The 13,033-nt window shown below is 37.6% G+C and overlaps 1 protein-coding gene across 3 annotated transcripts in view; it reads left to right on the top strand.

The window, feature by feature from the left end:
• ATP2C1 (ATPase secretory pathway Ca2+ transporting 1) overlaps positions 1 to 13,033 on the top strand; it is a 150,624-nt gene that overhangs the window by 85,323 nt on the left and 52,268 nt on the right. For all 3 annotated transcript variants that reach the window (XM_043874519.1, XM_043874521.1, XM_043874520.1), the window contains 3 exons: positions 1,909 to 1,944; positions 5,306 to 5,367; positions 5,721 to 5,829. In XM_043874519.1, the coding sequence (XP_043730454.1) occupies positions 1,909 to 1,944; positions 5,306 to 5,367; positions 5,721 to 5,829 (207 nt within the window). The remainder of the gene's footprint in view (positions 1 to 1,908; positions 1,945 to 5,305; positions 5,368 to 5,720; positions 5,830 to 13,033) is intronic.

The raw sequence follows: 13,033 nt of genomic DNA on the forward strand, positions 1-13,033 counted from the left end.
ACACAGAGCTTTGAAGTCTCCAGCTATTGCTTGTGGACTCCTGGGAGTCTATGTGATTCTTTTAGGGAGCATGTGAGGCCAAAACTACTTTCATAAAGCTAAAACGTTCTCTGTCTTTTTGCTATAGACATTTGCGTTAATGGAGCAAAAGTGATGTGGGTAAAACCATTAGCGCTTTGGTCTGAATCAAGATAGTGGCACCTATCTAGTAAACTGTCTAGTACTTAACTGATTTCTTTTGCTGTTTCTCTTAATAATGTTTTTGATAAAACAGTAAAAATTAATTTTACTAAATCTTGATCCTTAAGTATATACCTTTTTACTGTTCTGTGTGATGAAATAGAAGTATTCATTGAGGTATGGTGATTGTCCCAAGGAAAGGTTGTGTGCTGAAGTGAACTAGCCTTTTATTCCAAAGAATGGCTGATATACAAACTATGGTTATTAAGACTTGAATAATTGGCATACTTTTTTTGAAAGTGAGTGAAATAACCTTGTACTACAAGAGAAACAACTGACAGAATTTGTTTCCAATGGTAAAATTCAAGCTTTCAGTAGTAACTGCTGCTGCTGCTAAGTCACGTCAGTCGTGTCCGACTCTGTGTGACCCCATAGACGGCAGCCCACCAGGCTCCCATTCCTGGGATTCTCCAGGCAAGAACACTGGAGTGGGTTGCCATTTCCTTCTCCAGGGGACCTTCCCGACCCAGGGATCGAACCCAGGTCTCCCACATTGCAGACAGACGTTTTAACCTCTGAGCTACCAGGGAAGCTGGATAGCTCCCTTATTTTAAGACCTTATTCTATTGAGGTCAGTAGTGATTTCAGTGAATGTGATTTTTTTTTACCAATTATAAAATGTGTCAACACTTGGAAGATTTGAATAACCCAGTGAATCAACCTTTTCTAAATGACCTGTGCATGATGATAAAAAATATTCGTTCACAATAGTAAGGAGACTGATTTTAATATAACAGACTATGAAAAGTTCACTGATCTAGTTTTATATTCTGCATTGCAGATTGCTTTTAATGTTACTAGCAGTTGTCTAATTTTGGTGTGGTAGCTAAGAATAAAAACCACAATTATTTGAAAAGGCTTTTAAAATAAACTCCTCCCTTTTCCAACAGTATCTGTATGAGGTTGAATTTTTTTCATATACTTCAGCCAAATTAACATATGTCAATAAATTGAATGCAGAAGCAGATAGGAGAATGAAAAAACCCAAATGAATTTTTTGGCCAACGCAGCATTAAAGCGGACACCAAAGATAGAAAAATTGAAAACACTGCCACTTTTCTCACAATTTTGGGAAGGGATATATTTTTCATAGGGCTTCCCTGGTGGCTCAGTGGTAAGGAATCCACCTGCCAACTGAGGAGACATGAGTTTGATCCCTGAGTTGGGAAGGTCCTCTGGAGAAGGAAATGGTAACCCATTCTAGTATTCTTGCTGGGAACTTCCATGGACAGAGGAGCCTGGTTGGCTACAGTCTATGGGGTTGCGAAAGAGTTTTTCATAAAAAATATTGTATGTGTTAACATGTAATGGGCTTACGTTTTTTAGATGAAAGTAGAAGCTAAAACCCAGTATTTAAAGACATATTTAATATGGTAAATATCAGTAGCTTATTAGTCACATAAACAAAAGCTGGTCCTCCGTTTGTAAAGGGATCCTGAGATCAAAGAGTTTAAGAAACCATCCTGGGGAGGCAGACTCCTGTCAGCTGTGGGTTTCTCTACTCCTAGGCCTCAAGGCAGAATTGTGATTCCTTCCCTGGCTGTCCTGTGCTTCATGTCTGGTGTCTTGGGGCTGTAGATAGAGTCAGAAGAATAAAATATGATTTAATAATCATTTCAGAAGTTGCAATGTCTGATTTTAAAAAAGTTGTTTCTTTGTTTTGTTTAGGCAATACTTATTGTTGTTACGGTCGCCTTTGTTCAGGTGAGTAAGTCTATTTTGATAACATTATAAAATGATAGTTAATTGCTTCAAAAAATCAAGTTGGTTTATGTTAAAATGTGTAATTATTGGGGGATGCGTATGTTGGTAGAATAATTTGCTCTTTGTTTTTGAAATAATTTCAGAAACAGTAACTCTTCAAGGAAGTTTGTGGAACCAACATGACTGCTTTGATTTAGGCAGTGGCATGAAGAAAATCTAGTTTTCTATTTGATGGTGTTTCTATTTAAAGTTAACTGAAGCAGATGGAAACAAAAAGTACAGAAATAGAAATAAAATCCAGCAATAGACTTTTAACTTTTTTCCAGTTAAAAAATTGGGTCAGGGTTCAGACTCCTTGTTCGTCCATGGAAGGGATGTTCTGATCTGGATCGAACTCCCCCGTTGAGCACAGGCACTGAGGCAGTAAAGAAAATATATGGAAAGGAACCCTGTTTAAAAAAATTAATGTGAATGATGTACAGATAATGTCTGAATTTCTATTGACTAGTGTAGACATAAATAAAAACATGGGCTTAGTTTTATGTTTCTTTAAATATCTGATAACTTCTGCAGGTTTTAGAACAATGTTGGCAGGTGTCATTTGATGGTTAAAAATTTGAAGCATCGTTAGTAAGACTAGAAGAATTATTCTAGTTTAAGGAAAACTGTAATATGGCATTTGAAGTTCATGTTTATAATCGAAAGAGCATATTTTAAGTGACTGGTTATTTTCACATCTGTGACATATTCCTTGGATATTTCCTGTCATCATCCAGGTGTCCTGTGATAGTCTCTAATTTAGTAATTTGTTTTGTAGACACCCAGTGTAGAAAAGCCGGTTGGAATCAGATTATCTGCAACAACTTTGTGAGTTGCATTAGTACACCATCAGGGATCCTGTATCTAGGAAATGCTCTTTTATGTTTTAACATAAAAATTACCTTAAGGCAGGTTGAGGGCTAGTTTAGCAGAGGTCATTCCAGGCTGGATCTCATTCATGGTCATTTGCATGGTATGACCGACCCATTGGACCAGTGACTGGAACGCCTTTGCATCACTAGTAGTGCTACAGATGTGTGGAGTGGCTTGCTTCCTAAGAATTCTTATAGAATTATCATTTTGTATGGAAGACCTTATGGGCTTGCCTGGTGACTCACTGGTAGAGAATATGTCTGCCAATGCAGGAGATGCGGGGTTTGATCTCCCGGTGAGGAAGATCCCCTGGAGAAGGAAATGACAATCCCCTCCAGTAGTCTTGCCTGAGAAATCCCATGGAGGAGCCTGGTGGGCTGCAGTCCATGGGATTGCAGAAGAGTTAGACATGACTTAGTGACTAAACAACAACAACATCGAAGACCTTAGTAGCTTGGTAAATAACTCCTACCCTCAAAAAAAATTCCACAAAATGACGATTTTAACATTGTATGGACTTTTACAAAAGAATGGTGTTACACACCTTAAATCTTAATGGGTGAAACCAACAGCTAAATATCTTTATGATAGGTCCGTTTGAAGGAAAGCTCAAGAACAAATTGAAACATTTATGAAAAGCCCAGTTTCAGATTGGTAGTTCTGATTTTTTTATACACATGTGAGCCTTTTCCTCAAATGTGCTGACACAACAAAATATTCTACAAATGACAATTAAAAATCCTCTCTACAAGGGTCTTATTTACTCTGTTGAACTTACATTAATGCTTTGTCAGAAAACTGTCAGAAATCTTTCAGAAAGTCTTCATTTTTTAGTATTATTTATATTTGTGTTTTTACCTATATTTTAGAAGAGTACTTTTTATGTTTATATCTGACCCCACTATCCTTTTTAATCTCCATTTCCCATCCCTGTTATATACCTCCTTGCAGCCATAAAAATAGCTAATTGTTCTGTATAGTTACATATTGATGTTGCCTTTACAATAAATTTAAAATTTAACTTTTAGGTGTTCATTTGAGATGGCTGTCAAGTTTTTGGTGGTATGTTGAAGGATCATTTTGATAGAGAGGTATCTTTGTAGTTGTAGGGAGTAAAAGCTAAGAAGTTTAAAGAGGGAGGTAAAGATTGGGCAGCTTTTACGTCTTACATGACTAGGATCTAGGACTGGTGAGTATTTTCTAGCCTTTTACGGACTTTTTGGAAAACTTTTAAACTCCTTAATATCCTTGGTATAGTTAGGGGAGGGGTGTCTGTAATTTTTTTTTTAATTGAGGTATAGTTAACATACCATATTGTTAGTTTCAGGTGCCCTACATAGTGATTTGATAATTGTATGCCTTATGAAGTGATCACCATGATAAGTCTAGTAACCATCTGTCCCCATACAAAATTTTTATAATGTTCCTTATGCTGTATATTGCACTGGGTGTCTTGTGATTTTTATATTTACAGATCTACCTTACTGTCACATTTGTTCCTCTTGCCTTAGTAGTAAAGACAGATGTATTTCTAAGTTATTCTTATATAGCTTTGCATTTTCTACTTGAAAATGTTTGTGATGGATGTGCAGTTTTGATTAGTGCTAGCGTTACAGTCATTTCAGAACTCCCCCCACCCCAACTTTACTTCCATTACTCTCCCTACTCCTTCTCCTCCCTTTTTAACCTTAGATCAAAAGGTTGGTGTACTTAGTGCAGAATGAGACAGAAATAGTAGTGATGTTGCATGAAGTGAAACAGTCCATGGAAGTTGGACTAAATAGTGTGGTGAAGGATGTCTCTGACTCTAGCTGTGATTATATGGATGGAGGAAGACTGAACCTCACAGAGTTAGGTCTCCTGAGAATTTCCCCTTTGGGTGATTCAGAGTCATGGGGAACATGTTTCTTGGAGTAGGGCAGCCATGTCTCACTCCTTGTTCAATTCATGTTTCTCCCACACAGACTTATTTCTATTTCACAAACCTTTACAGTTGCCATGGACGTGAATCTTCAGTGCCAGTGTTACTTGCGTTTGGTTGTCTGACTTCCTTGGTCATTAAACACTGGAAGTAAAATTATCTTAATTATGAGGCTCAGTAATCTTAACTTTTAATAACCGAAAATTATATACTCTTTGGTTACACTAATATTAGTTTTCTTCACTTTCTTATCAGTAACTTGACCTTAGGTTTGTACACTGAATATTGAAATATAGAATTGAGAATATTTAATTATAAAAGATTGTTTGGTCACTGTAATTTAACATTATTTAATAAAGGACAAGCTTTTTTGCATGGGAGTATAAGTAAAGAAAAAGATAAAAATTTGGGGAAATGTTAATGGTTTAGGTAAATGTTTAAGTCTAGCATAGCATGTGTTCTTAAGAATGTGCTTATTGCATTTCTTTATAAATATTTTTTCCTAATATTCTTTTTTTTTTAAAATAGGAATATCGTTCAGAAAAATCTCTTGAAGAACTAAATAAACTTATGCCACCAGAATGCCATTGGTATGATCCTTGTTTCTGATAACAGATTTCTACTCTTAAAAGTAGAAATTAAATGTGACTAGTACAGTATACCTTGTGGCCCAAGATTTGTCTGAACATAAGGTAGAAACCATTAATCTGACATGAAAAATTCATGCTCTATTCATTATAGCAAGTTGTACTATTAAAACTTTTGTTACTTCTAATTTTATTGAGATTATTGAGACATGGATTTATTCAGCAGATACCTTTTGTATGTGACTGTGTGATAATGCAATATATTTTTCCCAGGCAAGCCCCCTGGAAGGAATTTCTTAAAGTAAGTGGTCTTGCTTGCTTTCTTTAGGTGTGGCTCTTTCTGTTTTATGTTACAGTGTGCGTGAAGGAAAATTGGAGCATACACTTGCACGAGACTTAGTTCCAGGTGATACAGTTTGCCTTTCAGTTGGTGACAGGGTTCCTGCTGACTTGCGCTTGTTTGAGGTGAGTTTGATGTCTTAGTCTGTTTGAGCAGCTCTAACTACCACAGAGATAAATTTACTTCTTACAGTTCTGGCAGCTGGAAGTCCCAAGATCAAGGGGACTAGCATGGTTGCATCCTGGTGAGGACCCTCTTTCTTGTTCATTGCTGGTGCCTTCTTGCTGTGTCCTCATATGGTGGAAGGGGCTAAAAAATATATCCAGACAAACCTATAATTCAAAAAGATACATGCACCCCTGTGTTCATAGCAGCACTGTTCACAATAGTCAAGACATGGAATCAACCTAAATGTCCATTGATAGGAATGGATAAAGAAGATACTTGTTTACAGTGAAGGTACATATATACAATAAAATACTACTCAGCCATGAAAAAGAATGAAATAATGCCGTTTGCAGCAAAAAGAAAGACAGATAACCTCATGTGATATTGCTTATATGTGGAATCTAAAATATGACACAAACGAACCTATCTTTGAAATAAACAGACTCAAACATAGAAAACAGACTTGTATTTGCCAAGGGGATGGGGATTAGGGAAGGGGTGGAACAGGAGGTTGGGGTTTGCAGATGTAAACTATGATGTATAGAATGGGTAAACAACAAGGTCCTACTCTATAGCACAGGGAACTATATTCAGTATCCTGTGATAGATCATAATGGAAAAGAATATGAAGAACAACAGAATGTATAGCTGAATCACTTTCGTATACCAGAAATGAAAATAACATTAAAATCAGCTGTGGTGTTCACTCACTAAGTCGTGTCTGACTTTTTGTGACGCCATGGACTGCAGCATCCCAGGCTTCTCTGTCCTACAGTGTCTCCTAGAGTTTGCTCAGACTCATGTCCATTGAGTTGGTGATGCCATCCAACCGTCTCATCCTCTGTTTCCTCCTTCACCTCTTGCCCCAGTCATTCCCAGCATCAGTCTTTTTCAAAAGTATTGGAGCTTCAGCTTCAGCATCAGTCCTTCTAATGAATATTCAGGGTTGATTTCCTTTAGGATTGACTGGTTTGATCTTAACTGTTCTTTGAAATCTACTATAATTTGAAATCAACTATACTTAAATTTTAATTTTTAAATAGTAGTTGAAAAGAGGCACCCTGGCCAGTTAATTGGTGGCTGCGAAAGGATTGGGCTTCCCTGGTTGCTCAGATGGTAAAGAAACTGCCTGTAATGCAGGAGATTTGGGTTTGATCCCTCAGTAGAGAATATCCCCTGGAGAAGGGAATGGCTACCCACTCCAGTATTCTTACCTGGAGAATTCCATGGACAGAGGAACCTGACAGTCTACAGTCCATAGGGTCACAAAGAATCAAGACAGAACTGAACAACTAACACTTTCGAGGGATTGGTCAGACAGTGACTTTAGATAAAGCAATCTTATAGACTGCATGTACTTGTATAGTAGTACATTTTGCCTTTTTGGAAGCATAAAATATTTTCTGTAATCTTCTAGGTAAAGTCTATATCAGTATTTGAATAAGGAATTCTTTGTAAGAGAAAACAATGTAAGAGAGGAAAAGCAGATTTCTTTTAACTGTTGAAAATATTTTACCTCTTAGCTGAAAATTTCTAACGAAACTCAAAACGTTGACTGAAATATACCAAGACTTTTCTTTACTTGGGGTTCTGAAAGATTAATTCTGTTGACACTTTCTTTTGTGACTCATGTGCCAGATATCATTCTTTGAAACTGTCTTCACATCTACGCGTGGGGTGCAGTTGCTACTTCTTTTTTTCCCAAACTGAATTTTTGATAGGATGTTTTTCTAAATGTATCAGACTTCTATTAGACAACTACCACTTTTGTAGCTTAGATCCAGGAAGCCATTTTCATGACACTAGATCAGACCTTTCAAATCTGCACAGAAAGGCTATTTCCACTAGGAGTCAAGGGCGACTTGGACCAGGCTTGGAAGTCTAAATGTAGAACCAGCCAGTTGGCATTGCGTAGAGACCCTTTTTACTTCAGGAATCCACGCACTTTGTTATAGGACAATAGTTTGGCTCACTGAGTAGATTCTGGTGTCTTTAGGGTTGTTCCTTAGTACCCAGGGCGAGTAAAATCCAAAGACAATGAGCATGATTGAATAAGCACAGATCTCCCTTGGCTACTTCAGTCAGAAGTAGTCTCTGACTGAAACCTCAGTTACACATTATGTCCCTTTCTGTAAGGCTCATGTTCTTGCCCGCTCTCTTGTTAACAACCACTAGCAAGCAGCTTTCTCTTTGTTGGGTAACTCCATTAGTGGGGCTATCTTTCTGTGTCAGAGCATTCTGACTTCCTGAGTTACTAAGTAAATTCCCCATTTACCAGTGGATAACTTGATATTGTGACAAAACAGATTCTGCTTTGGTTTGCTCTTCTTTTTCAAAGAGAATTTTTTCTAACATTTGCTAGCATATTTAGGCAAAATGTTGTCCCCCTCTTCAGAAATCAGTCTGTGTTATGAAGTCATTTTTTAGTGATTCAACAAATAGTTGGGTACTGTGTATAGACTGCTATCCCAGGTTTCAAAGCCAGGAAATGCGGAAGACAGTTTTGTGCCCTTTCTACTGGGAGACACCAGCTTGCAAGCAAAGTAATTAAAAGAATAAAAGGTGTCTTCTTATGTAATGAATTAGCTGTGTGAGCTTTCAGGGCTGTTTACTTTCTGTAACATAGAGTGGCCCTAGGGCAGTGCATCCTGACTTTTAATATGCACAGGACTCGTCTGGGTTCTGTTTTGGCAGATCTGAGGTGGGGCATTCATAACTAGCTCCTCTGTTCTGTTCTGTTCAGTCTCTCAGTTGTGTCTCACTCTTTGCGACCCCATGAATCGCAGCACACCGGCCTCCCTGTCCATCACCAACTCCCGGAGTTTACTTAGACTCATGTCCATCGAGTCGGTGATGCCATCCAGCCATCTCATCCTCTGTCGTCCCCTTCTCCTCCTGCCCCCAATCCCTCCCAGCATCAGGATCTTTTCCAGTGAGTCACCTCTTCTCATGAGGTGGCCAAAGTATTAGAGCTTCAGCTTCAGCATCAGTCCTTCCAATGAACACCCAGGACTGAGCTCCTTTAGGATGGACTGGTTGGATCTCCTTGCAGTCCAAGGGACTCTAAAGAGTCTTCTCCAACACCACACTTCAAAAGCGTCAATTTTTCGGTGCTCAACTTTCTTCACAATCCAACTCTCACATCCATACATGACCACTGGAAAAACCATAGTCTTGACTAGACAGACCTTTGTTGGCAAAGTAATGTCTCTGCTTTTTATATGCTGTCTAGATTGGTCATAACTTTTCCTTCCAAGGAGTAAGTGTCTTTTAATTTCATGGCTGCAGTCACCATCTGCAGTGATTTTGGAGCCCCAAAAAACAAAGTCTGACACTGTTTCCACTGTTTCTGTGCCAAAAGTACTGGTACATCCACCACATGTAAAAATATTTTTTTTTAAAAGACAGCTTTATTGAGATATATAGTTCACATACCAAACAATTAACACATTTGAAATGTACAGTTCAGTAATTTTCAGAGTTGTACAGACGTTACCACAAAGTGTATAATAATCTCATCACTTCCAAAAGAAAACCGTTACCTTTAGCCTTCACCAGCTTTGTCTCCTTGCCCCAGAGCCTGGTAGCTACCAGTCTGCCTGTTCTGTTTGAATAAATGTGCCTGTTAGGGACATTTCATATAAATGGAATTATACACTGTGTAGTCTTTTGTGTCTTGCCTCTTTCAATTAACATCATGTTTTCATGGTTCATTATGTTGTAGCATGTATCAGTATATCACTGCTTTTTATTGTCAAATAATAGTATTCTATTGTATGACTGTATTACACTATTGTAAATCTATTTACATTTAAAGAATTACTGGTAGAGAAAGACTTTTTTGTGCCATTTTGCTATATGTGTTTTATTTTTTGTTTCTGATTTCCTCCAGTCTCTCCTTTTTAAAGTGCTTGATTCACTTAAAAATTTTTTATTTATTTAGCTGCATCAGGTCTTAGTTGCATTACAACATGGGGGCTTCTCTCTAGTTGTGGCATGTCAGCTCCAGAGCATGTGGGCTCAATAGTTGCTGTGGGCCACTTACTAGTTGCAGTGTGTGGACTTAGTTGCCTTGTGGCATATGGGATCTTAGTTCCCTTACCAGAGATTGAACCCCTGCCCCATGCATGGGATGGCAGATTCTTTACCACTGTACCACCAGGAAAGTCCTTGATTCACTGATTGATTTCATTCATTCATTTATTTTACTTAAACACATAGCATTCTTTATTGTAAATTTCAAATAGCATATTAGTTTTCATTGATTTTTTGGGGATCTTAAAATTTGTATGTAATGTTTTTTAAGTTTCAGCTGTGTGTCTTTATAATTTGATATCTGTATATACTACAAAATGATCACCACAAAATGTCTAGTTACCATCCATTACCATACAGTTGACCCCTTCATCCCTTTTGCCCACTCTCAAACATCCTTTCCTTCTGGTGACCATCAGTCTGTTCTCTGTAAGTTTGTATTTATTTATTTATTTTGTGTGTGTGTGTTAGATTTCGTATATGAGTGAAATCATGTGCTATTTGTCTATCTCTGTCTTATTTCACTTAACATAATACTCTCAGAGATGATATGCATTGTTGCAAATGACAAATTTCGTTTATTTTTATGGCTGAGTAGTATTCCATTGTGTGTGTATATGTATGTGTATGATCATCTTTATCCACTTATCTATCAGTGGAGGCTTAATTTTGTTTCCATATCTTGGCTATTGTAAATAGTGATGTAAGGAACACACATGGGTGCATATATCTTTTCAAATTAATGTCTTCTGTATTCTTTGGATAAATACCAAATAGGGAATAGTTGAGTTATGTCGTAATTCTGTTCTGAATTTTTGAGAAATCTTCATATTCTTTTCCATAGTGCCTGCACCAATTTATGTTCCCACCAATACTGTATGAGGTTTCCTTTTTCTTCCAAATCCTTGTCAAGGCTTGTTATTTCTTGTCCTTTTGATAATAGGCATTCTTATAGGTGTGAGGTGATATCTCATTGAGGTTTTGATTTGCATTTCCCTAACAATTATTGAAAAAGCTGGCTTGAAACTCAGCATTAAAAAAACTAAGATCATGGCATCCAGTTCATCAATTCATGGCAAATAGAAGGGGAAAAAGTGCAAACAGTGACAGATTTTATTTCCTTGGGCTCCAGAATCACTGCGGACAGTGACCACAACCATAAAATTAAAAGATGCTTGCTCCTTGAGAGGAAAGCTATGACAAACCTAGACAGCTTATTAAAAAGTAGAGAACTCACTTTGCTGATGAAGGTCCATATAGTCAAAGCTGTGATTTTTTTTAGTAGTCATGTACGGATATGAGAGTTGGACCATAAAGAAGGCTGAACACTGAAGAATTGATGCCTTTGAATTGTGGTTTTGGACAAAACTCTTGAGAGTCCCTTGGACTGCAAGGAGATCAAACCAGTCAATCTTAAAGGAAATCAGCTCTTAATATTCATTGGAAGGACTGAAGCTGAAACTCTTAATACTTTGGCCATCTGATGCGAAGAGTCGACTTACTGGAAAAATACCCTGATACTGGGAAAGATTGAAGGCAAACGGAGAAGGGGGTGCCAGAGGATGAGATGGTTAGATAGCATCTCCGACTGTGGCCAAGAGTTTGAGCAAACTGGGAGAGTAAAGGACAGGGAAGCCTGGTGTGCTGCAGTTCATGGGGTTGCAGAGTCAGACTGGACTGAGCGACTGAACAACAGCAGCAGTTAGTGATGACTTTCTTTTCCTGTGCCTGTTGGCCATCAGTATGTCTTCTTGGGGAGATTGTGTGTTCAGATCCTTTGTTCATTTATTTTTTATTTTTGTTGTTATTATTTTTACTGAAATCTTTATTTCTTCACATGGCTTTAAACTAATGTATTTTATAAATTCTTTCATTTTATCTGGAAGGACTCTCAGTATTTCTTGTTGACATTTCTATTAGTGGTGAATTGTCTTAGCTATTTAAAAAATAGGAATGTCTTAATTTTTCATTTTTGAAAGATAATTTTGCTGGATATATAATTCTGTTTGATTTATTCTCCCTCAGTGCTTTAAATATGTCATTCTACTGGTCGTAGCCTCCACAGTTTCTGATAAGAGATGGGATGTTAATCTTCTTGAGAGTTCATTGTACACGTTGAATTGCTTTGTTGTTGCTGTTTTCAAGATTCTGTCTTTGTCTTTCAGCAGTTTGGTTATAATATCTCTCAGTATAGATGTCTTTGAGTTTATCCTGTTTGGTGGGTATTTGTCTTCTTTGATGTGTAAATTCCTGTCTTTCATTCCATTTAGGAAGTTTTCATCTAATATTTCTTCAGATATTCTTTCTGCCCATTTCTAGGTCCCCCCCCGCCCTCTTCTTCTGGGATTCTTACAATGCTGAAATTGGTATGTTTGATAGTGTTCCACAGATACTTAAGCTCTGATCATTTTCCTTCATTTTCTTTCTCTGCCTTTCAGACTGGTTAATTTCAATTGTCCTATCTTCAGATTTGCTCATCTCCCCTCCTCCGCCCGCCCCCCCCCCCCACCTTTGTTCAGATCTGCTGCTGAGCCCCTCTAGTGAAATTTTCATTTATTATACTTTTCAGCATCAGGATTTCTTATTTTGACCACACCACACTGCTTGTGGGATCTTAGTACCCTGACCAGGGATCAGACCCAGGCCCCTGGCAGTGGAAATGCAAAGTCCTAACCACCACCAGGGAATTCCTAAATTTCTTTTTTTTTCAGCTTTTAAATTTCTTTCTCTGTTGATATTCTTTTTCTGTTCATTAATTGCTTTTCTGATTTCTTTTAATTCTTCATCCATGGTTTCCTTTTTGAGCACATTTAAGACAGTTGACTTAAGGTTTTTCTAGTAAGTTCAATGTCTGGCCTTCCTCAGGGATGGTTTCTGTCAATTTAGTATTTCCTGTGAAAGGGCCATACTTTCCTATTTCTTTGTATTTATAATTTTTTGTTGAAAAGTCGGTATTTGGGGTATTATGACGTCATAACTCTGTACATCAGATTTGCTCCTTCCTTACGGTTTGTTTTTGGTTGTTGAGGGCTGCAGCAGTCCAGTTTGTTTAGTGACTTTTCCAAATTGTTTTTTACAAAGACAAAATTCCTTGTTGTTTGTGGCCCTGAAGTTTCTGTTTTATTA

This window comes from Cervus elaphus, chromosome 19 (assembly GCF_910594005.1).
Source record: "Cervus elaphus chromosome 19, mCerEla1.1, whole genome shotgun sequence".
In the NCBI taxonomy this organism is placed as follows: Eukaryota; Metazoa; Chordata; class Mammalia; order Artiodactyla; family Cervidae; genus Cervus; species Cervus elaphus.